General features: G+C 37.4%; 1 protein-coding gene across 1 annotated transcript in view; it reads left to right on the top strand.

Moving 5' to 3' along the window:
* Positions 1 to 26,614, top strand: part of DNAH6 (dynein axonemal heavy chain 6) — a 293,512-nt gene that overhangs the window by 60,174 nt on the left and 206,724 nt on the right. The window contains exons 11-15 of the mRNA XM_032653510.1: positions 3,017 to 3,217; positions 11,653 to 11,773; positions 15,733 to 15,884; positions 17,805 to 17,957; positions 21,738 to 21,989. Coding sequence (XP_032509401.1) covers positions 3,017 to 3,217; positions 11,653 to 11,773; positions 15,733 to 15,884; positions 17,805 to 17,957; positions 21,738 to 21,989 — 879 coding nt within the window. The remainder of the gene's footprint in view (positions 1 to 3,016; positions 3,218 to 11,652; positions 11,774 to 15,732; positions 15,885 to 17,804; positions 17,958 to 21,737; positions 21,990 to 26,614) is intronic.

Below are 26,614 nucleotides of genomic sequence, written 5' to 3' on the forward strand. Positions count from 1 at the left end.
AATTATATCTGCAAAGTCCCTTCAGCTTTCCCTGTAATATAACATAATCATGGCTGTGGCATCCCATCACATTCACAGATCCCCCCATACTCAAGAGGAGGGGATTACACAGGGCATGTAAACCAGGGAGAGGGGATCTTGGGAGCCATCTTAGGGTTCTGCCTTCCCCATTTGGGTACAGGCATAGATTAATAAACCAATCAGAGTCTATATTTTCTGCCCTTAGCTGTGTATTGGTACAAAAGCACCAGTAGTCAGGATCTCTAGCTTCTAGTCTTGACTCAGAATCTCTAGATTCTAGTCTTGACTTTACTCCTATGGGGAAACCAGTTACCTCTCTGGGGTTCAGTTTATGCATCTGTGAGATGAGGAGGCAGATGAGTTTCAAGGTTGCTTCCTCTTCCAGCAGTCCATGACCCCGTAATTTATCAGATCATCAGGCTATTTTAGGTTATTTACAAGGGCAAGCAGACTGCTGAGTTCCCTGTGGTTGGACCTTCGTTCAGGAGCTCCCCCTCAGAAAGGCACTGGGCTCTCATGTCCCTTCCGGGCCAGAAGGCTCTTGGCCTTCACGTGGAAGGCAGAGGTTTCTGTGTAGCAGATGATGCAAGAAAGCTCTCTCCAGCAACCAGCTGGTTATTCTCCTTAAGCTCCAAGTGACAAGCCTTGAAAACCTTAACGTTCTCCGTATTTCCTGTTGTAGGGTCCAACTCCCCACAGGGGTGTTCTTAATTCCTACCCATGAAGTCATAGGCCAAGCATGTTCATGTGTTCACACCACACATAAGATTTTGCTTCATGTAATCCCAAATTAGCCAAAGGCAGTATCAACTGCCATGAGTGGATCACTCATGAATTTTCTATTTTTTCTCACTCTGATTTTGGTCAGTAGTCTTAACATTTCAAACACACATACACACATACAGCTTCGTCTAAAGGAAAATTATATACCTAAATCTCGACATCTGACATTGTTCTTTCTTGGGTTAACTGTGGCTTCCTAATACTTAATCCAACATACATTTTCCAGTTCTTTTCTTTCCGATTGTGTTTGACAGACTTCCCGTGGCATATGACTCTATTTACTGCTCCCGCCTCTGGAAACAGACTCCCCCTTGGTTTAGATTCTCATGGTTTTACTCCTGTGCCAACGTTTTTTCCTTATCAGTACTCTACTTTGGAGTCACTCTTTTTGTCTGACCTTTGACTGTTGCGATCCTGAAAGGCTCCCTCCTCTTCACATTTTTTATGTTCCTCTGGGGGCTTGTGTCCATGCCTGTTGTTCCAACTACCACTTCTAGAATGGTGACTTTAAATAAATATTTCCATCGTGTACTTTTCTTCTAGACTTCAGACTTGGAGCCAACTGGAAATCTCCACAATTAACTCCAACTCACCAAAATAAATTGAACTTATCAACTTCTTCCAAAACTTGCTCCTCCTTCCATATCTCCATTTCAATGAAAGGCAGTATCCACATGCCCAAACCAGTAATCCAGGAGTCATCCTAGATCCTCCCTTACCTCTTTGAGATCAAGGCAGCGAGTCCTGTGTGTTGACCTTAGTTGCACCTCCCCTCGATGGGAACCTCATCACCTCTTCCCTGGCCTGCTGTGATGGTCTCTTCTGACCTGCCTGCCCCTCTTCTTTCTAGTCCATTTTCTACATTGCTGACTGCAAGATTATTTCATAGGCAAATTTGATCATGTCACTTAAAATTAAATCTCTTCATTGTCTATAGGATGCTCTGTGAGATGTTGATAGGCATTCTAGGAGAAAAGGGTTTGTGATATGCATTTGCGTATTAACAAATATGGAAAATCCTGTTTTGTAGATCCAGAGGAAAATCCTGTTTAATCTAAGGTTTCTTCCCAAACTTATGTGACATTGGGACCCTTTTAACTCAGGGTAGTCCATGGTCACAATCTGGGGAATGCCAGACCACCGGCTAACACTGGAACCCAGCATTACTCACAGGGCCTTTCAAGAAGGGGCCGACTGCATCATGACTGCATTTTTCCACACTGACACTTATGCTCCAGCACCCAGACCTGCCAGCCCCCCTTGGGCCTCTCACATACAATGACTTACAAGGACTGTACTCCCATCTTGTATACTTGACAAGCTCCTGCTCGTCTTTTAAGACTCTTCTCAAGAAGTACCTTTATATCATTTAGATATATATTATTATAAATTAATTCGTGCTGATCAAACTTAAAAAACACATAAAAAGATTATTAAAATCATCTGTAATACCATGTGTTAGAAACAGAAACAACCTTTTAACATTTTTATACTTTTTTTCCAATCTTGTTTTAGTACATACTGATATACCAACACACCTAACTTACCATGAGATTTTACACATACATTTTTAAAATGGGATATTATACACCAGTTTCATCCTGCTCTTTTTTTTTAACTTAAGATTACATTATAAGCTTTTTCCCATGTCACTAATCAATCTTTGAAGGGATGCCTAATTTCCATTCATATAAATATACCATAACTTAACCATTCTATTTTTGAACACTAAGGTATTTTTTCTAATTAGTTTTTATTATAATTAATGCTTCAGTGACTGCCCTTCCACATGAATCATTGTTTACATATCTAATTTTTTCTCTTAGGATTGATATCTAGGATGGAAATTACTGCTCAAAGAATATGAACTTTTAACCCACCTTTTGAACTTTCCCTGATTCTCTTAGGCATATTTTGGCCTTCCTTCCCTTATGACTTTTCTGTGTTTTGTTCATATTTCAAATGAATGTAATATATTTATCTTAATGTGTTGCAACTTTTTGCTTATCTACCTCTCTTTCAATTAGAATACATATTTCCTGAAGACAGGGGCTGTGTCTTCTGATTTGTCATATATTCAGAGTCAACGCAGTACCTGGCATTGTTGAATGAGTTATTCTTATTTATTTTAGCAGTTTAGAAAATTCAAAACTTTTTATAAATATAACCATGTGTGTGTTTACATTTATGTTTGTGCTTTTCTCTCCAACAGGATGGTATTTCAGGCGCAATTAACCATTTCCAAAACACTGTGTTATCAGTTCCTAATCTTGTGCCTGATTCATATTTTGATGCTTTTACCAGCCCTTACATTAACAACAAATTGGAAGAAAAAACTTGTGGATTTGGTCCAAGCTTATCAGCAGTATTTGATGATGATAAGAATTTTCACACAATTATCTTTCAAATAAAGGTATACTTTCTTTTACTAAAACTATTTTTATAATATTTTTGATTTTTAAGAAACTGGGTAACATATTTTCTTCCTGTCTTATCTTTAGATTAAATGCTACTTAATCTCTAAATACTAAAGTGATTTTTTTTAAGTCCTGGTAGATTAGAGCACTGATTATAAGAAAGAGACTTAAAAGTACAAGCTATTCAAGAGGGTATCACTTTTTTGGGGGGGAGGAATAAGGTTAAAAAGGAGGAAGAGACATTATCTGAACACTGGGTGGTACAGGGAAAATAGAGCAACTGGTGAAAATGTAAGGCCCTGCAAGACAAAAAGAACCAGAAAACCAGAATACACCCAACTCTTTCCCCACAACCAAAAACTAAAATAAAATAATCTGCACATTGCTCTACTGACAAAACAGAATGCCCTTGAATTATAAATTTTGTAAATCACTCAAATCCATGAGCTGAAGAAATTAAAATATATTAAATACCTGAGGAGGTACTATAAGGAGAAAATAGAAAGTGAAAATTAAAATATCCCTTCTCTTCCCTCCCATAAAACATGAAACAAAAGCTGCACTATAAACTAAAGTAAATAGCCTCAACATTAAATCAAAAAAATTTAAAATAAAAATGGAACTTTTTTTAAAAAGACAAAATTATCTCAGAAATCAAGACTAAATTTCATCATGCTGGAGAAAATAACCTGAAATGAAAATGTAATAATTAGTATAAAGACAGGAAAACAATCAGGAGAATGAAAATAAGCTAGAGTTAGAAGTAAAAATGGTCAGAGAGAAAATAATTGAAATAGAAAACAGGCAAAGAAGAAATAACATACATATAATTGGAGTGTCTGAAGGAGAAAAACAAAACAAAGGGTAGAACAAACACATAACTATAGTCCAAGAAAAGAAAATGTGAATCTATATATTGAAAGGGCCCACAGAGTGCCTTGGAAAATTGACCTAGAAAAATCAACTCTGAGATACATCCTTTTAAAACTATAAGCTTTTAAAACTAAAGAAAAATTCCTCCAGGTCTCACAGCACAATAAAAATAACTTACAAAAGTAAGAGAATTAGACTAGCATCAGGCTTCTCAAAAACAACGTATAAAGAAAGGCAATGTTGGAACAGCATTTTTAATGAAACTCAAGAGCAGATAATGCGAATCAATAATTTTTATCTAACCAAGCTAGTCCTTCAAATATCAAGGCTATAGAAAAATAGTTTTAAAAAGGCAAGGGCCTAGGGTTTTGGGTGCTGGTCAGGATTTTTCATGAAATTGGGATGAGTTTCATCCAACCAAGAGATAACTTGGCAAAAGGACTGATCTTCCTATTTCTGGATCCACATGTAAGGAGCTTGGAAGTTGCCACTCTATTCTAACAAGTAAAAAGCTGAACACACTGACTGAACAGACTGCTAATAGGATCTGTAATAGAGGGGAGGACACAGGGGAAACCACAGCCCTCAAAATTGTAGAGACAGAGAGATGAAAACAGGGAGTCATGGCTTCTGAGAGCAGAGACTATGAGCAGAAACCTCAGTGAGAACCAGTGCCAGACAGGAAAACCTGAACTGTAACTGATGAATTGCAGGAGGCTCAGTGTGAACAACTCTGAGAGTTAAAAATCTCCAGGGACCCAGTTATAGGGAACCCCCACATTATTATGAAATTTACCTGCAAGAACTCAACCAGATTCTCACAGTAAATATTAGAGAAAAATTCTCATGCTTCCAGCAGGGAGAGGGGAAAAGGAATAATTTGAAATATATCAGAGCACCCTCTTCTCAACAAGGCCTACCCTCAGAGGAAACTAGTTAACCAGAACCTAATTTGCTAGTGTATTATTTGATCCTAACTTACCTGGGGGAGGGGAAATACACAACTCCAGCCCACTCTAGCCATCTGTCCCACCTAAGGAGAGAGGAAAAAAAAGTGAGAAATATTTATGAAGTTCACAGTTCAGAGGCATTGGCTCACTAAAAGACTGAGACCTAATCAAAGGACTATAGAATATATCCCCTCTGCTGACACATACCATCCCCTTACTAACGACCTATTAACAGCAGTTCCTTTTACCAAATACATCATGTCCAATTATCAAAAAATGTTACAAGGCACATTAATAAGGGGAAAAAATTAGAAGACAGAGCAAGTATCAGACCCAGACATGGCAGGGATATTGGAAATATCAGACCCAGAATTTAAAACAACTATGATTAATATGCTAAGGGCTCCAATGGATAAGATAAACAGCATGAAAGAACAGATGGGCAATGTAAGCAGAGAGATGGAAATCCTAAGAAATAACCAAAAAGAAGTGCTAGAGGTAAAAAACAAAACATAGCAGAAATGAATAATGCCTTTGATGAGCTTATTAGTAGACTAGACACAGCTGAGGAAAGAATCTCTGAGCCATAGAATATATCAATAGAGTCCTGAAAACCAAAAAACAAAGAGAACAAAGACTGAAAAAAACACAACAGACTATCCAAGAACACTGTGGGACAACTTCAAAAGGTGTAACATATGTGTAATGGGAATACTGTATGATTCCAGCTATATGACATTCTGAAAAAGGCAAAAACATGGAGACAGTAAAAAGGTCAGTGGTTACCAGGGGGTTGAGGGTGGGGGAGTGAAGAGGCAAAACACTGATTTTTAGGACAGTGGAAACACTCTGTATAATTCCATAATGATGGATAAATGTCATTATATATTTGTCCAAACCCATAGAATGTTCCATACCAAGAGTGAACCATAATGTAAACAATGGATTTTGGGTGATTATGATGTGTCAATGTAGGCTCATCAATTGTAACAAATTTACCACCCTGGTAGGGGACGTTTAGTCTTTCTTTAGAAAGACTGAAAATGAAGTGGTGCTCAGTGGTGTAGAGACAAATGTAAACAATAAGAAAGCAAGATTTGTGATCCTATGAGTCAGGGCTATAAATTTCTATGCACCACATATATATACAGGAAACACTTGCAAAAGGCAAAGAGTTGCAATGAGACACAAATGGAACATAAATAGAAACACTGTGAATAGAAGACTTTAACATGCAACTCTCATCATAAGGCAGGTCAAGTAGGAGAAAAATAAATAAGGATATAGAAGTCCTAACTAACATAATCAATGACAAATAACAAGGAAATAGCCATCTAAACAGAAAAAAAAAAAAATGAGGGATTGCCTTGCAGACATTTATCCAAATAAATTTGAAAACCTAGATTAAATAGATAGTATTTTTAGGGAAACATGGTAATCTAAATCAACCACATTAAAAATAAAAAGCTTACCAATCTCCACAGAAGAAATAGAGGAAGTTATCAAAGAAATACCTTGTAAAAAGCACCAGGCCCAGATGGTTTCACAGGGGAATTTTATCAACTCTCCAAAGACCAGATATTCACAATAGCACATAAATTGTTCTAGAATACTGAAAATGCTTGGTGGAAAAAACTTCATTGTTATAACAACAAAGCAGGTAATATATAATATTTAGGAATAAACCTAATAAGAAATGTTTTAAAAAACCTATATAAGGATATCTTTTTAAGTTTTCTTAAAGGCTTCTGGAAGACACAAAAATAGACTTAAAGAAATATTCTTAGATGGAATGACTCAACATAATAGATATCTGTTGTCCCTAGGTTAATCTATAAATTTAACACAATGCCAATAAAAATACTAATAAGCTTTATCATAGAGCATAAGTTTATAGTAAAGCCTATATGTAATAATAGACATGCATAGAAGCTAGGAAAACCCTAAAAAAGAAAAGCTATTTGGGATATTATTCTTACCAGGTATTAAATATAAACTCTATAACTAAAAGATTGTGGTATTGGCTATCAGACCAGTGGAACAGAATAGAAAATCCAGAAATACACCTAAGTACACATGAAAATTTATTAAATAAAAAACATGGTATTTCAGATCACTGAGATATATTTGGACATTTTCATAAATAGTGCTGGGATAACTGCTTAGCCTTTGGTACAAAGTTAAAGTTAGATACATATCTCACATTGTATATAAAAATAACTGGATCAGAGATCTAAAAATTTATTTAAATCATACAAGTTCTAGAAGAAAACATGGGTGAATTCTTCTATAATCTTGTTCATAAAGAAAGGTTATCTAGCTATGACTCAAAATCCAGATGCAATAATGGCACAAATTGATAAATTTGATGGTATAAAGTTTTTTAAAACTTTTCAAGGCAAAAAAATATATAAACAAAGTAAAAATACAATTACAAACTGGGAGAATCTATTTGCAGCATATAAATCACAGCTAAGGGCTAATATTTTTATACATGAAGAACTCTTGCCAATGGGGAGCAGGGAGGAGACAAAAACTAGGTAGAAAAAAGGTCAAAACGTATGATAGAAAACTCACCAAAAACAAGAACCTAGACACATGAAAACATATTCTACCTCACTTATAAGAGAAATGCAAATGGAAACAAAATTGAGGTAGCATTTCTCAACTATCAGATTAGCAAAATTCAAAAGCATGACAACACATTCCATTGGCTAGCTTATGGATAAACAAATGCTCTTCACACTTTGCCTTTGAGAATGCAAATAATGGAGAATTTTACAATATATAACAAAACTATATATTATGTATTGACCATTTGATCCAGCAATTCCACCTTTAAATATGTACCCAGAAGATGCATGCCCAGCAATACAAAAGTACATATGCACTAGATTTTGTTAACATTATTATTTTTATAAAACGTCAGAAACTCCCAAAATACATAGGATGAACTATGGTACATTTACACAGAGGAGGACTATGCAGCTGAACAAAATAATACGGAAAATATCTACCAACTAATATGGAGCGATTTCCAGGATACATTGTTAGGTGAAAAAAGCAAAGTAGAAAAGAGTATCTATAGTGTGCTGCTTTTTATGTCAGAAAATAGGGAGGAAGATGAGATAAACCAGGAACTAAGGAAATTCGTTACCTAGAGGAGACAGTGGGAATGGTGTAGACAGGATGGTGGGTATGGAGTAGAAAAGATGGGAAGAGTCACGCTTAGTTCTGAGTATACTTTTTAATATAGCACTTAAAAATCAATAAGAATGGGGAAACAAAACCATAAAATAGAATCCAATGAAAACAAAAGAACTAGACTATATTTCAAATGAATAACATAACCACACTGCAAGGAAGGGGAAAAAAACTAAACCAAGTAACTTTTAAACACACTATTTTGCCCATATACCCTAAGCTAAAGACCACTATAACTATAATAAATATGGAATTCCACTTAGTCTGTTTTTCATAGTGGTATTAGTGTGTTAGCAATTCTGAAATGACTTTCTGTGTATTCTGGAGTTAAGCACATAACTAAATATTGTGGCTAATGAAATGAGGTTATTCATCCCCATCCAAATATGGAAGAGGAAAAGCCAGAATGCTGTTATATTGGAACTGGAGTTATGAACTCATGATCTTTAATTGATCGATAGAAAGAGCACTATGTATAGGGTTTTGTGTATATATGTATTTATGTGAGGTGTTTGTGTGTATCCTAGATCTGCTTGCTGAGATGGCCTAGAAGCAGTGACATCCTAGTAACAATGAGCATATTTGGTGTCCACACATTGTTTTCTGTATATCATTGCAAATCAAAAGGAACCAAATCTCTTTGGAGAAATGGCTTATTCAAAACCTGGGGCAGGGAAAGTACAAGAACAGCCCAGAGCATATTGTTGAACCAAAAAATAAGAAGGTGCCTAAGGAGTAATGGCGACATGCAGAAAATTTAAAAAGCCAACTTGAAGGGTCTCCCTGGGACAATTTGACCATTAAAATAAGTAATGATTATAACAGTCTTTGAATAAAATGAGAATACATGAGTCCATTTTGTGAATGAATGAATGGAGTGAGAATGGAAAGCTCTTCCTTACAGTAAAATGCCAATTAGTAAACGTAGAAGGAAAACATAAGGAAAAATCACCACTGCAGAAATAGGCAAGAATCTCTAATTCATACTAGAACGAGTATGCAAAGATATGATGAGGAAAAGGATATTGTCTCAAAGCGTTTCTGCATAGACTATTTATTGATTTAAAGAGAGAAAATAGTAAGTTTGCAGTAACGAAACCTCACAGACACCACCTTAACTAACATGTTAACATCACCAGTAATGGGACAAATCAACATTCTGTGTCTTTTGACACTATTCACAGGGAACATACATCTCTTATGTAGTATTATTGCCAAAAATGTATAACTGAATGTAAGCATTAGGAAGTATAACATACACACACAGGAGATACTTTTCAAAAATGTTAAAGGTCACGAAAGACAAAGATTGAGAAATTGTTCAGATTAAAGGACACTGCAGAGATGTGACAAGATACAATACAAGAAATACATGATACGATACAAGATACAAGATTCAATACATGATCCCGGATAGGACAGTGGACCAGGAAAAAATGGTTTTTTATTTTGTTATGAAAGACATTATTGGGACAAATGGCCAAATTTGTATAAGATCTGTAATTGATAATAGTATTAATATCAATGCTAATTTCCTGATTTAGGTCATTATACTATGGTTCTATAAGAAAATATCCTTGTGTTTATTAAATAAACCCTGAAATATTTAGGGGTAAAAATGTCTGTGCCTGCAACTTTGTTCCAAATGGTTCAGGGTAAAATAATATATAGAGAGAAAGAGAATGATAAAACAAATGTGATATATTGTTAAAAATTAGGGAATTTCAATGGTGATATATGGAATTCTTTGTACTATTCCAGCAAATTTCCTGTGAGGTTTAAAATCATATTTTGAACATGTTGGTGGAGCTTTCCATTTACAGGCCTCCCGTTGTGTTTCTAATACCTGCATGATCACGTATCAGAGACTATTAAATCTGCTCAAAGGAGATATACTTTTTTTTTTTTTGCTGTGGGGAAAAGGATGTTCTTTTTTATTATTAATTTTTATTGGAGTATAGTTGCTTTACAACGTTGTGTTAGTTTCTGCTATACAGCAAACTGAATCAGTTATATGTATACATATATCTACGCTTTTTTAGATTTCCTTCTCATTTAGGTCACCCCAGAGCATTAAGTAGAGTTCCCTGTGCTATGCAGTAGGTTCTCATTAGTTATCAATTTTATACATAGTACTGTACATGTGTCAGTCCCAATCTTCCAATTCATCCCACTGCCCCTTCCCCCTTCGTAACCATAAGTTTGTTCTCTGCATCTGTGACTCTATTTCTGCTTTGCACATAAGCTCATCTCTACCATTTTTATTGATTCCACATATAAGCAATATTATATCATATTTATTTCTCTTTTTCTGATTTACTTCACTCTGTATGACAGTCTCTAGGTCCATCCATGTCGCTGCAAATGGCACTATTTCATTCCTTTTATGGCTGAGTAATATTCCATTGTATATATGTAGCACATCTTCTCAAAGGAGACATACTTTGACATAATTTCTTCCCCTCAGTTTTTAATGTAAATAAATAAACAGCAGAAATATTCTGGAAGATTACATAAGAACCTATTAAAAGGAAATAAATGAACAAGTAACTAAGCCATCCAGGGTGTGTGCTATTGTTTGTAATGAAACTTTCTACTGCTACCCACTATCCCTAAAGCAAGAGTCTGAATCCATAAAGCAATACCCTAGCACTGATGCGTTGGGAATGAGCAATTCCATTGATCATCTCTAGTTTTCCTTGGGACAGATTGCAGTCATTTGCAAGAAGTCTCGGTAGGAAATGTAAGGGAAGGCAATTGAGTGCAGCCAGGGAATAATGGACCAAGACCAACAACAAACTGATCCTAACTGCTGTTCATAGGCATTGAACTATGATAACATGTATTGACATGGGTATTGTAGGAAAAACTGTGGGGAAGTGGAGGTTGGAGCCAAGGTTAAGTGAGGGGAAGGAAAGAATTTTATTAGGGCAAATTATGAAGACATTTTGGAATAGGAGACTTGACAGCACAGAGAAGTTAATAATGAGATTAGGCAAGTAATTTTGTAACTATGCTAAATGATTTTGCCTTTGCTCAAAAACACTAACCAAGATATAAAATTTGCAGTTTGGAAAATAAATAGACATTGTCTCTTACCATATATTTACTAGTGTTGTATAAGTTCACCATGAAGCTAAAAAAATTACAGGTGTGTCTCCTTTCAGTCATAAGGAACAATCCTTTGAAAGTCAGATTTGAATGTGTATTTTTTTTTTTTTTAGTTTCATAAGAGAATCCATTCATTGCTTCTTGTCATCCAGGATGGTATCTTTCCTCACTTACGTATCCTCAGGTCAAAGCATAGTGTTGGGCACAGAGAAGCCATCTGTGTTTGTTCAGTTTTATTGAATTGAATTCTGCTCAGGAAAAATATAGTTTGTCTGTTTTTTTATAACATTTAGGAAACCATACAGGCAGCATTTGAATCTGCTCAATTATATGCAGCTACGTTTGAAAAGTTTCAGATATTCTTCAAGGAAAATGAAAGTCTTGATTTACAAGCTCTTAAACTTCAAGAACCTGGTAAGTTTTCTGTTTGTCCTTACTAATTATGTTTGACAGGTATATCAAGGTTTATCATTGTGTGTGTTTCTGTTTGGTGGTGTATGGTGACAGAAATGATAGCCCCAAAGCGTTGGCCTGACAAAATGCAAGAATTTATTCATTTCTAGATTATTTGCTGTAGAACCACTTTTTTTTTTTCTTTAGGTTTACTGTTACTGTTTTATTTCAGAATATTATAGGAAAGAATTCCTCCCCAAAAGCTTATCTTTTAGTATCAAGTTGTACCAGTGCTAAGGTTATATAGCCTTTACATGGGAAGGAGTCAAAAGGAATGTTTACCTCTCAGATTCCTTTAAAAAATGTTTACATAGTGCAACATGTGTCTCAGGAATTCAAGTTACTCTATTTCTGTGGCCATATTGTAACCTGGTGGGTATGAATCCACACCTCTTAGTCATGAAATCAGATCTGAAGGGAAATTATTTTATTAAACTCGTTATCTTCAACAAAAGGAAATAAAATACAATACCCAAGTGAAATTTCAGGCAAGAAAGTTCCCAAATGTTTACAAAAATTAAGTATATATTATTCATTATTACCATTAAAAAATGTGAAGCATATCATTCATATTCTTTTTTTATTTCATGAACTGGCTTTATTCCTTTATTTTCTTATGCACAAAAATGATTACTCTGATACCTTGCCTCACAAAGCAACACTGATTTTTTCTGTAAATTTTTATGCTTTTGTTTCAACCCATTCTTTTTATTATGCTGAAGTATTTTAAAGTAAATTAGACTTGCCATCCCTAAATGAAATATTTCAATATTCATCTTTAAAAAACATGTTCCTACAGAACCAAATTAATATTATCACACCTAATAAAAAAAACCAAGAATTCCTTAATATCAATATTTAGTCCCTATTCAGAATCCCCCAAATAAAGCAGTTTGCAGCTAGTTTGACCCAGTATCTAGTCCAAGAGCAGGCACTATATTCACTTGTTATGTCCGTTAAGTTTTTAAAATCTGAAACAGATCCTTTTTTTCAAGACACTGACTTGCTCAAGAAACCGAAGTGGGGTCTTACTTTAGAAAACAAATTAGACAAGTTCATTTCTACTGTTCTTCACCAACACCATCACACTGAGACTTAGTGTGTGTTGAACTGAAGGGAACTGACAGGGACACAATGGCACCAGGGTGGCAGTAAGGTGTGGAACCTGGCATTTCAGCACATGGAGTAGGCCTAATCCAAATAACTAGTTCTAATCCCCTAGATCTTCTACTCATAACCTTGAGCCAAGGCCTCCTAGTATCCTGTTACCATGTTCCTCACATTGGCTAACTTTACTCCCTCACCAACCACCCATCTGGGTGAGGACACCAAGCTCCCAGGTTGCCCTTCTTCTAGTCCTGCCTTGGCTTGTCAATTCTATCCAGTCCTGGAACCAGGGTCTCATAGGTATCAGCTGTTTGTTTTCTGGGACTCTGGAGTACATTGGTCTGGACTCCTAAACCTTGTGTTCCTCCTTTTTTAGGAACTCCCTGGTACTTCCTAAACCTCGAACCCAACTGTTAGCCAGAGGTTAATAGAATGTAGCTTTGCCCCTTGGATACCATGCCTTGCCTGTTATCACATTCCCTCAAACTCTTCTAACACTGCCTAGCACATATTATAGACACTTACACTTAACAAATGTCTGTTTAACCAAACTTTTAGCTACACTGACCTCTGTCTAGCCCCAGAAGACGATCAGGGGACAAACTCTGGCTTCCTGAACTAATCAGCCATATCTCACCCCTGAATTTCTATAAATGTCAGTGTTTACTAATAATTTCTATACTTCCTGAGCACTTATGATAGATCCTGTGCTAAGTGATTTTCAGGCATCTCATCTAATCCTCATAATTCTATGAGGCGAGTATTCTCATTTTACAAATAAGGAAGTGAAAATATATAGAGATAAGGTAACTTCAAGTTTACACAGCTAGTCAGTGGTTTAGAAATCATTTTCTCTGACTTGAAAGTTTGTGTGCTTAACTATTGTACAAACTGCCTCTCCTCTAGCTCATAAAGAGAGAACTCTTCTATCAGCTTTACTGTTTTGTTTCCCTTTGAACATGGCTATATATGACCATGGCCAAGTCATTTAACCTCGAATGATCTAAATTTCTTCATGTATAAAATGAAAGTATTGGACCAAATTAGTGTTTCCCAAGCTAGTATTCCTTGAACCACTATTCTGAAGGATATTACATGATACCATGAAAAAATGAAAAAGACTCTGTGTTCAAATAAGTTTGGAAAATACTTGACCAATCCACATTATACAGGTTTCCTTACCAGAAGTCTTCTCAGATCATTTGATATACTTATTTTGTCAGTTCTCAAAAATACACACATCAGGGCTTCCCTGGTGGCGCAATGGTTGAGACTATGCCTGCCGATGCAGGGGACACAGGTTCGTGCCCCGGTCCGGGAAGATCCCACGTGCCACGGAGCAGCTGGGCCCGTGAGCCATGGCTGCTGAGCCTGCACATCCGGAGCCTGTGCTCCACAATGGGAGAGGCCACAACAGTGAGAGGCCCAAGTACAGCAAAAAAAAAAAAAAAATACACACATCAAAACCTTCTGAAATGAGTAGGACAGATAATTGTCATCCCGTTTTTGTATCACGAGGAAGCCGAAGCTCAGGAAGATCAACTATCAACTATCATCTAACTTACCCAAAGCCACAGATGGGTTAAAGACTTGAGCCTAGGTCTTCTAACACTGTCTGATTTGTTCTTTTTTAAAAAAATATTTATTTTATTTTATTTAGTTATTTGGTTGCACCGGGTCTTAGTTGTGGCTCATGGGCTCTTTAGCTGTAGCATGTGAACTCTTAGTTGCATCATACATTTGGGATCTAGTTCCCTGACCAGGGATTGAACCCAGGCTCCCTGCATTGGGAGTGAGGAGTCTTAACCCGTGCGCCACCAGGGAAGTCCCTGATGTGTTCTTTTTTTTTTTTTTTTTTTTTTTTTTTTTTATGCGTTACGCGGGCCTCTCACTGTTGTGGCCTCTCCCGTTGCGGAGGACAGGCTCCGGACGCGCAGGCTCAGCGGCCATGGCTCACGGGCCCAGCCGCTCCGCGGCATGTGGGATCCTCCCAGACCGGGGCACGAACCCGTGTCCCCTGCATCGGCAGGCGGACTCTCAACCACTGCGCCACCAGGGAAGCCCTGATGTGTTCTTTATACTGTGTCAAACTCTCCCTTGTATCAAGAATCAACACCCTTTTCTCTTTGGGATGGTAGAGAGGAGGATTAGAGAAGAAAAACAAGAAGCAGTAAGGAAATCAATCTGACTCAAGCAGAGAGAGTAATTGGAAATAAAGTTAACTAAATATTTAAAGGCCGAGAGGTACAGGATTTTGAAAGATGAGTAAAGTAGTTTAGTATTATATGTGTATTAGTAAGAGCTGTTTTTGACCAAGAGTATGATAAAAATGTATTTAAGGTAATCAGGCTTCCACTGGTTTGGGAAAGGGAGAAAATGGTGAAGGGAATATTATCAAAATTCAACTTCAATATATCGTAGACACAAATTGACAAAGCCTTAGCCTCGATAAATGCTTACCTTGAGTTACCATGTGGGAGAACCCTTAGATTAAGCCAACTTCAAACCAACCTGACTCTAGAATCTAATCCATTATAAACCCGATTCTCTAATACAATTACAAGTTATTTTCATGTGCCATTCTTAACAGGAGACAGAGAACATATTTACATTATTAAATATTAGTTTCAAGAATAAAATATAAAGCATTATGAATTAACATTTTAAAATTACACAAGGTCCTCTACATATGGATAATACATTATAAATATGTATGTAAATTTATTAATGCAATGATTTTTAATATATCATTATAATGATCCTTTAAAATCTCATACATGTGTTTTATGCTTTATGTGAATTACTTTACCTAGATGTTAAGTTCTTTAGTGAACAATTGGAAAAATATCACAGACAGCACAAGGACGCAGTAGCTCTAAGACGCACCAGGAATGTAGGACTGCTGCTCATTGACACTAAGCAACTAAAAGAAAAACTAATTCCATCACCTTTGCGATGCTTGGAGGTAACTATGAACTAAGAAAGTTTTAAATTATGGTCTCTACAACTATTTTATGATTTTTCTCTTGCCAATAACCTATCTTTATTTTCCAGTATCGCAAATATTTAAAATTAACGTTAGTCTGTTGTGCATTCTTAATTTCTAGGAAAAGTCCCATATTCTTCTTTCTGTCCCAAGCACAGTCAGCTTTCAGGTGAGGAGATAGCAGCCCTCAGACTAGCCTCTTACACCCATTCCTTTTTCCTTTGTTGGAGCATTTCAAGACTTCCTACAGAAGAGACACCACTGTAACAGCTCAGGATCCTAGTGGGAATGCTGGTTGATTCTAGGATACTGAGATCAAGTTTAGGAGATCATTTCCTGATCTGAAACTGTCCCTAAAGATCTGATTATATTTTGGTGAGTTGTAGAGCTGAGGAAACTTGATTGCTTCTGCAATAACTTACAGGTCTTCCTTTAGAGTCATATATACTGTCAAATACCTCCAGAGAGATAATGGTGTAGAACAGAGATTGTCAAACTACAACCCACAGGACCAGTCCAGCCTGCCACCTGTTGTGTACGTACGGTTTTACTAGAACACACCCATGACAATTGGCTTATGTATTGCCTATGGTTGCTTTCTCACTACAAGGGCAGAGCTGAGTAGTTGTGACAGAGACCATATGTGCTGAAAATCTAAAATATTTACTATTTGGCCCTTATAGAAAACTTCTGCTGACCCCTCGTGCAGATGAAAGAAGACAGAGCCCTGTCTAAAAGGCTGCAGGCCTGAGTGCTAGTATCTATTCTGTCACTAATTCATTGTATGGCATTGGGCTTTCTTCTAGAACTTTGCTGCTTCATTTATTGCAAAAGAAAAAATATATAGAATTCAATTTCAGCAAACATTTCTGAGCACTAAGAGCACTACTATATACCAAGCCAAGGAACACTCAACTCAAACTGGCTTCAGCAATCAGAAAATGTATGGGCTATGCATCTAAAAAGTCCAGAGAGTGGATGGCCATCAGGGAGGTGTAATCTAGTGACTCAGTAGTAGTTTTAGTCATTCTCTATACCAAGCCTTCTGATGTGCCAGCTTCAACCTAAAGCTCACATGCCTTCACATTTCTCAAATGGCTGTCAAAAGCTCCATAGGCTAATTATTTCCTTGTTCATGTCCAGGGAGAGAGAACATGAGAGATCTCTCATCCTTAAACAAAAGTCTTGTGTTTCTACTTAACTGGATCAGCTAAGGTCAGAGGTTCGCCCTAATCCGATCACATTAGCCAAAGGAAGCCATGTTCATATTTGCCTTATGACTGATCAGACTCTGTCTTTGTTTCTAAAGGGGAGATCAGTTTCCTCCAAACCACATTACTACCACCCAACAGGAAAGAAGTGGAGTTGATGCTGGGAGGGCACCACAATGTTCACTATACAGGGCAAAGTAGCAGAAAGGGCACTTACAAAAGATCAGAGCATTTAGGCAAACTTTTTAATAAGTTGTGCAATCCAGCTTGTTCTAGAAATTATCTTCAAAACTAGCCCTTTGGGCTTCCCTGGTGGCGCAGTGGTTGGGAGTCCGCCTGCCGATGCAGGGGACATGGGTTCGTGACCCGGTCCGGGAGGATCCCGCGTGCTGCGGGGCGGCTGGGCCCGTGAGCCATGGACGCTGGGCCTGCGCGTCCGGAGCCTGTGCTCCGCGGCGGGGGAGGCCACAGCAGTGAGAGGCCCGCGTACCGCAAAAAAAAAAAAAAAAAAAAAAAAAAAACTAGCCCTTCCTATTGGTTCAATGTGAAAATACCCGGTCCCTTCACATATACTGCTGCTTCCAATACCTGCCGACTTAACAGCCATTCAATTAGAATTTATCTAAAATATATAATAAAATGGAAATACTCAAGTAGTTATGATTCACAGTTCCTTTTTCTTTCCTAGGTGCTAAATTATATGCTTCCTCGTCTAAGCAAGAAAAAAGTGGATGCCCTTGTCTCTGAGGCACAAGATGCAGAATATAAACTTGAATTTGTCCCAACTACCACCATAGAATATGTTAACAACTTAGTATTTCTTGATGAAATTCAGGAAAGGGTGAGTTGATTCTCACTATTCCAGATCTTGTGGTGAGTAAGGAAGGCAAGTAAGAGAAATTGAGGGACTGAAGGTCAGGAAACAGCTGTCAGAATATCAAAAACACTTTCAAGCAAAGTAAGTATATGCCTTACATCACAGTAGTAATGACAGCTAACATTGATCAAACTCGTACTACTAGCCGGGAATGCACTACATTTTCTACATACATTACATTTTTGATCCTTGCAAAAACTTAAGAATTTTTATTCTCATTCTGCAGATGAGGAAACAGGGACAAAACTAGGTTATGCTGTCCAAGATCACAGAGCTTTTTGTCGCGGAGCCGGAATTTACACTTGGGTCTCTGACTGCAAAGCCAATGCTCTCAACCCCAGTTTATTGCAATTCTTATTTGTGATAGATGATAATAGAATTGTAAACTTGATATTAGTCATAATGGAAGTCTTGATCCTCCTTAACCTATATTTGCATAATAGTCAGGAACCTTCCAATTAGGAATAAAAGAAACCCAACTTTAGCTTAAACAGGGAGGCGGGACAGGGAGACAACAGCAGATACGGGGACTCAAGTAACACAAATGCTGGGGTCCGCTCTCTCCCTCCCTCCCTCTCTCTCTCTGTCTCTCTCTGTCTCTCTGTCTCTCTCTCTCTCTCTCACACACATACACACACACACACACACACACACTCACTCCTTTGTCTCCCTTATTTCTCTCTCTCCGAAAACGTGGTTTCCTCCTCCCATCTTTCCCCTGTGGCACGCAATCTAGCATTTAGTTTCAATAGTCAGGTTTTTCAGTCACACCAGTTGGCATTAAAAATAGAGTTAAATAATTTTCTTAAATATCTGGAAATTGAAGATATGTTACAAATTTAAAAATACAAACTGAAATGTGAAATAAGTCATTAACAACAATAATCTGTTGGATAATGTTATATATTGTTAACAGAATTAATAGTAAAGGCTATTTCATGTACCTATAAAAGTAAAAATTTTGTTTCTCATTTCAAGAAACAACACCTTCTCAAATGTGATGATCTCAAGATGATTGTGGTTTTCCCTCAAGTCTACTTGTACATCATCCCAGGAGGCTAAAGATGCCCAGCATTTATTATTATCTGCAGTCAGAAAGATTCTTTGTCAAATAACCAAAATCCAGTTGAGGTTTAGTCCTACCTTAGGACAAAATGTGGACCCTATTTAAGGAGGAAGGAATATTCTTCCTTCCTTCCTTCCATTAAGGAGGAAGGAACACACCCCACCCACACCCACACCAAGAATGTGACTAGGCTTAGGAACTTACCAGAGCCAGGAATAAGAAGGCTGTGGGAAACCCAGGTGATCCTCTCTCCTCTCTGCATCTCTCTGAGGGTCTGCTTTGCTCCTTTACCTCTGCAAACACATTGCACCTGCTGTTTCATCCTCAGCAGCACACATGGCCACCAGCACCTCCCAGGTCACATGTTGCAAGTCTAGCGGGCCACCGAGAGAGAGAATCTCTCTCCTCTGATATCAATTCTAAATGTTTAATGAATGGATTCAGCCCCCACCCCTACCCTGATCCTGTTGTATAAACTATGGAAGGAAGGATCATGTAGCAGGGGGTAGACTGCTCTCTCTCTGGTTCCAGAACAGGAGAGTCGATGTGCCATATGCAGAAACCCAGACTGTGCCCCGTCTCCATAAGGTTGTCTGTGCATGATGGGTGGTGTGTTGGGGAAGCAGCCTTTCTTAGGAAAATGCTCTGCACACACAGACAGCTTTTCTTTGGAACCTAATCCATTAGTTCCAAAAACGTTGTAAACACTCACTTAGCAGGACACAAGGATGGCAACAATGAGTAAACCTGCTTTCAAGGACCTCAGAGTCCTTGAAATGAATGAATGACAGCAGATAACTCTTATACAATGGATATAGGTACAAGATACTGTTGTGGGCAGGGTGGTGGTGGAGCAGAGGGAGGGTGCAGTCATTCCTATGAGTTACAGAAGGCTTTGCGGAGGTTGGGGCATTTAAGCTTTGTCCTAAAGTCCATCTATTCAGGTAGGCATTCCAGGGAGAGGGAAATTTGCATGCACAGACCTGAGGCAACGTGGCAAGAACAGGATATGGCAGTTGGTATGCTATGTAGAAAGGGTGTTTTGTGGAGAAAGCTGATGAACCATAGCTAAAGTAGTATTTCCAAGGATAGGAGAGAAGGAATGGATTCTAGTGATATTAAGTAAGTAGAATTCAAAGGACTTAGTGGGCAACTGAATGAGGGGACAGCAAAAGAAATTTGAGATAACTCTTAGATACCCTTTTACAGTGAATGGGTAGACCACCAGCCAGCATAGGTAGGGCAGGCCACATAATCACTGTCTGACCAAACATTTTTGAGAATGAAAGAGGCACCATTAATCATCATGCCAGGACAATACCTTGGTGTAAACCAAGACACTCCCAGAGAAAACAGGACATATGCTTACTCCACGTACCAGAAATCCAGGAAGGTGAGCAGATTTTGGTTGTCAGACTTAGTTCTATTTGTAACTTATTGAAGATGTTAGACACTTTTGGTTGAAAGTAACAAAAACTCACATAGTTAGCTTGGAAAAATGAGAAGAATTATTCTAAGTTTGCAGGGATATCTTTTGGAATCCAAAGGTATGGATAGAGCCTAGCCTTTAAAAAGGGCAGGAACTAGGGACTAGAGCAGCATAGGGAAACCAAAGAGACCTCTCTTTCTATCTCGCATCTCTGCTCCTCTCTAGAACAGTGGTTCTCAAAGGGTGTTCCCGACACCAGCTGCATCAGTATCACTGGAGAACTTGCATATTCTCAGGCCCCACCCTGGACCTTCTGAATCAGAAACTCTCAGGAGGGGTTCAACAATCTTTGTTTTACCAAACTTGCCAGGGCGATTGGGATGCAGCTAAAGGTTGAGAACCATCTCTCTAAAGCCTTTCTGCAGTTTTCATTTCCTGTTTAGGACATGCTTTGTTACCCCATGGAAGCAAATAGCCTCTGCCAACAGCTGCACTCTAACTCTTCCCAAGTTCAAGAGAGAGATCAGACTAAGCTGGTTTCACTAGGTCCCAATTTGACTCTCCCTGGTTCAGCTTGTGGCCAGGAGGTGGGTCAAGTTGTAGAACATGGATACTCGCTCTATAATCTTGTGGCAGAGTGGCAGGGAGGAGGGTTCCCCAAAAGCTGGGGAGTCCTTGCCAAAAATGTAGTAAAGGCACTGTCCACTGAAGGTAGGGCATCAAAGCAAAGATGTTTAGTAGTCAGTAATAAAGGTTTCAAAAGCCTTTATTAAAGGGTAGTGTGAGTCTCACCATAGATCAAGGTTCTGAATCTATGGGTACATGGTCCACACACCTCAGGGGCTGCCCTGGGACAGTCACTGCTCAAAACACAGGCCTGGAATGTCAGATGTTACAGCTGGGCATCCTCACAGCACCTGTTGTCTCTGAAAACTTTAAATATTGGCACTGTTTAATCTACTAGAGAACAAAACAGAGAGACAAAACTAAACACTTGTAACAGTAATACTAACTATGCTCAGCTCTGAAAAACTTACCTCCTGGGCCTTATTACCTGCATCGTAGCAATGACTGTATTTGCCACCCAGCAGGCTCCAGCCAGTTTGATCTGCATTAAACGCACCCCTCCGTGTGCTGGCTCTTCACAGCGTGATGTTTAGGATGCACAGCAGCTGTCTCCTATCAGGCAATCTTAACGGGTATAACAGGACTCTGATTTGTTTAACGAGCAACGAATGTTTCTGTTTAGATTGAAAGCCTTGAAGATGAAGGGAATGTAGTGGTTCAGATGTACAAGCTGATTGAGCAATATCAGGTTCCCACACCTCCGGAAGACTTTGCTGTTTTTGTAACTATGAAGCCATCCATTGTTGCTGTTCGGAATGCCATTGATAAATCCGTGGGTGACAGAGAAACAAGGATTAAGCAATTTTGTCTGCATCTGGGCAGAGATCTTGAGGATCTAAGCAATGAAGTGAATGAAATAAAGCTGCGAGCACAGGTAAGCTGAAGCAGGGTTTAAAAATCTGTGTAAAGGCTGACTATTCCATTTTAATAAACCATTTAGAAAGCATATTTCATTTTAATCTGGTTTAACTTTTGGTTTTTTATGGCTTAATTCTCTGAGCTGCTATTGAAAATTGAAAGTGTTTCTGAACCTCTCTTAGATACTGAATAGAGCATGTATGCAATATTGAATTCTCCTTCTGCTGACTTCTATGTATTATTATGAAATGAGTGTTTTTACAACCTGTTAGCATATTTTATAGTCATTGTGACAATTTTAGAGTTTGTTTAGCCGCATATTAGAAAATTCCCCCTTAGAAAGAGGTAGAGTATAAATTGATAAATGATACAGAAGAATGTTTGATTAACTTGCACCAATTTTCCTATATAAAAGATGCAAGAGGAATTATTTTAAGAACTTAGACTAGACATCCGGATGATTCTTTTTTTTTTTAATTTTTAAATTTTATTTTATTTATTTTTTATACAGCAGGTTCTTATTAGTTATCTATTTTATACATATTAGTGTACACATGTCAATCCCAGTCTCCCAATTAATCCGACCACCCCGCCACCAGTTTCCCCCCTTGGTGTCCATACATTTGTTCTCTACATCTGTGTCTATTTCTACCTTGCAAACCGGTTCATCTGTACCATTTTTCTAGATTCCACATAAATGCGTTAATATACACTATTTGTTTTGCTCTTTCTGACTTACTTCACTCTGTATGACAATCTCTAGGTCCATCCACACCTCTACAAATGACCCAATTTTGTTCCTTTTTACGGCTGAGTAATATTCCATTGTGTATATATATGTACCACATCTTCTTTATCCATTTGTCTGTCAGTGGGCATTTAGGTTGCTTCCATGAGCTGGCTATTGTAAATAGTGCTGCAGTGAACATTGGGGTGCATGTGTCTTTTGGCATTATGGTTTTCTCTGGGCATATGCCCAGTAGTGGGATTGCTGGGTCATATGGTAATTCTATTTTAAAATTTTTAAGGAACCTCCATACTGTTCTCCATAATGGCTACATCAATTTACATTCCCACCAAGAGTGCATGAGGGTTCCCTTTTCTCCACACCCTCTCCAGCATTTTTTCTTTGTAGATTTTCTGATGATTCCCATTCTAACTGGTGTGAGGTGATACCTCATTGTAGTTTTGATTTGCATTTCTCTAATAATTAGTGATGTTGAGCAGCTTTTCATGTGCCTCTTGGCCATCTGTATGTCTTCTTTGGAGAGATGTCTATTTAGGTCTTCTGCCCATTTTTTAATTGGGTTGTCTGTTTTTTTAATATTGAGCCATATGAGCTGCTTATATAATTTGGAGATTAATCCTTTTTTGCTTTGTTTGCAAATATTTTCTCCCATTCTGAGGGTTATCTTTTCATCTTGTTTATCGTTTCCTTTGCTGTGCAAAAGTTTTTAATTTTAATTAGGTCCCATTTCTTTATTTTTGTTTTTATTTCTGTTAGTCTAGGAGGTGGGTCAAAAAAGGTCTTGCTGTGATTTGTGTCAAAGAGTGTCCTTCCTATGTTTTCTTCTAAGAGTTTTATAGTGTCCAGTCTCACATTTAGGTCTCTAATCAAATTTGAGTTTATTTTTGTGTATGGTGTTAGGAAGTGTTCTAATTTCATTCTTTTACATGTAGCTGTCCAGTTTTCCTAGCAACACTTAATGAAGAGATGGTCTTTTCTCCATTGTATATCCTTGCCTCCTTTGTCATAGATTAGTTGACCGTAGGTGCGTGGGTTTCCCTCTGGGCTTTCTATCCTGTTCCACTGATCTATCTTTCTGTTTGTGTGCCAGTACCATATTGTCTTGATTGCTGTAGTTTTGTAGTACAGTCTGAAGTCCTCCAGCTCCATTTTTTGCCCTCAAGATTGATTTGGCTATTCAGGGTCTTTTGTGTCTCCATACAAATTTTAAGATTTATTTGTTCTATTCTGTGAAAAATGCCATTGGTAGTTTGATAGGGATTACATTGAATCTGTAGATTGCTTTGAGTAGTATAGTCATTTTCATAATATTGATTCTTCCAATCCAAGAACATGGTATATCTCTCCATCTGTTTGTGTCATCTTTGATTTCTTTCATCAGTGTCATATAGTTTTTGGGTACAGGTCTTGACCTCCTTAGGTAGGTTTATCCTTAGGTATTTTATTCTCTTTATTGCAATGGTGAATGGGATTGTTTCCTTAATTTCTCTTTCTGATCTTTCATTGTTAGTGTATAGGAATGCAAGAGATTTCTGTGCATTAATTTGGTATCCTGCAACTTTACCAAATTCATTGATTAGCTCTAGTAATTTTCTGGTGGCATCTTTAGGATTATCTATGTATAGTATCATGTCATCTGCAAACAGTGATAGTTTTACTTTTTCTTTTCCAATTTGTATTCTTTTATTTCTTTTTCTTCTCTGATTGTCATGGCTAGGAATTCCAAAACTATCTTGAATAATAATGGCAACCATGGACACTCTTGTCTTGTTCCTGGTCTTAGAGGAAATGCTTTAAGTTTTTCACCATTGGGAATGATGTTTGCTGTGGGTTTGTCATATATGGCCTTTATTTTGTTGAGGAAGGTTCCCTCTGTGCCCACTTTCTGGAGAGTTTTTAACATAAATGGGTGTTGAATTTTGTCAAAAGCTTTTTCTACATCTATTGAGATGATCATATGGTTTTTATTCTTCAGTCTGTTAATATGGTGTATCACATCGATTGATTTGCATATATTGAATCTCACTTGATCATGGTGTATGATTCTTTTAATGTGTTGTTGGATTCTGTTTGCTAGTATTTTGTTGAGGATTTTTGCATCTATATTCATCAGTGATATTGGTCTGTAATTTTTCTTTTTTTCTAGTATCTCTGTCTGGTTTTTGTATCAGGGTGATGGTGACTTCATAGAATGAGTTTGGGAGTGTTCCTTCTTCTGCAATATTTTGGAAGAGTTTGAGAAGGTTGGGTATTAGCTCTTCTCTAAATGTTTGATAGAATTCACCTATGAAGGCATCTGGTCCTGGACTTTTGTTTGTTGGAAGATTTTTAATCACAGTTTCAATTTCATTACTTGTGATTGGTCTGTTCATATTTTCTCTTTCTTCCTGGTTCAGTCTTGGAAGCTTATACCTTTCTAAGAATTTGTCCATTTCTTCCAGGTTGTCCATTTTATTGGCATAGAGTTGCTTGTAGTAGTCTCTTAGGATGCTTTGTATTTCTGTGGTGTCTGTTGTAACTTCTCCTTTTTCATTTCTAATTTTATTGATTTGATTCCTCTCCCTCTTTTTCTTCATGAGTCTAGCTAATGGTTTATCAATTTTGTTTATCTTCTCAAAGAAGCAGCTTTTAACTTTATTGATCTTTGCTATTGTTTTCTTTGTTTCTATTTCATTTATTTCTGCTCTGATCTTTATGATTTCTTTCCTTCTAATAACTTTGGGTTTTGTTTGTTTTTCTTTCTCTAGTTCCTTTAGGTTAGACTGTTTATTTGAGATTTTTCTTGTTTCTTGAGGTAGGAATGTACTGCTACAAACTTCCCTCTTAGTCCTGCTTTTGCTGCATCCCATAGGTTTTAGATTGTCATGTTTTCATTGTCATTTGTCTCTAGGTATTTTTTGATTGCCCCTTTGATTTCTTCAGTGATCTCTTGGTTATTTAGTAGTGTATCATTTAGCCTCCACGTGTTTGTGTTTTTTACATGTTTTTCCTGTAATTGATTTCTAATCTCATAGCGTTGTGGTTGTAAAAGACGCTTGATATGATTTCAGTTTTCTTAAATTTACCAAGGCTTCATTTGTGACCCAAGATGTGATCTATCCTGGAGAATGTTCCATGAGCACTTGAGAAAAAATTGTATTCTGTTGTTTTTGGATGGAATGTCCTATAAATATCAATTAAGTCCATCTTGTTTAATGTGTCCTTTAAAGCTTGTGTTTCCTTATTTATTTTCATTTTGGATGATTTGTCCATTGGTGAAAGTGGGGTGTTAAAATCCCCTACTATTATTGTGCTACTATCGATTTCCCCTGTTATGTTATGTATTGAGGTGCTCCTATGTTGGCTGCATAAATATTTACAATTGTTATATCTTCTTCTTGGATTGATCCCTTGATCATTATGTAGTGTTCTTCCTTGTCTCTTATAATAGTCTTTATTTTAAAGTCTATTTTGTCTGATATGAGAATTGCTACCCCAGCTTTCTTTTGATTTCCCTTTGCATGGAATATCTTTTTCCATCCGCTCACTTTCAGTCTGTATGTGTCCGTAGGTCTGAAGTGGGTCTCTTGTAGACAGCATATATATGGGTCTTGTTTTTGTATCCATTCAGTGAGCCTGTGACTTTTGGTTGGAACATTTAATCCATTCACATTTAAGGTGATTATCAGTATGTATGTTCGTATTACCATTTTTCTTAACAGAGAAGTTTCTTTACCATTTGTTGTAGAGCTGGTTTGGTGATGCTGAATTCTCTTAGCTTTTGCTTGTCTCTAAATCTTTTGATTTCTCCATCGATTCTGAATGAGATCCTTGCCAGTTAGAGTAATCTTGGTTGTAGGTTCTTCCCTTTCACATCTTTAAATATATCATGCCTCTCCCTTCTGGCTTGTAGA

The sequence above is a fragment of the Phocoena sinus genome, chromosome 13 (genome assembly GCF_008692025.1).
Source record: "Phocoena sinus isolate mPhoSin1 chromosome 13, mPhoSin1.pri, whole genome shotgun sequence".
Classification (NCBI taxonomy): domain Eukaryota; kingdom Metazoa; phylum Chordata; class Mammalia; order Artiodactyla; family Phocoenidae; genus Phocoena; species Phocoena sinus.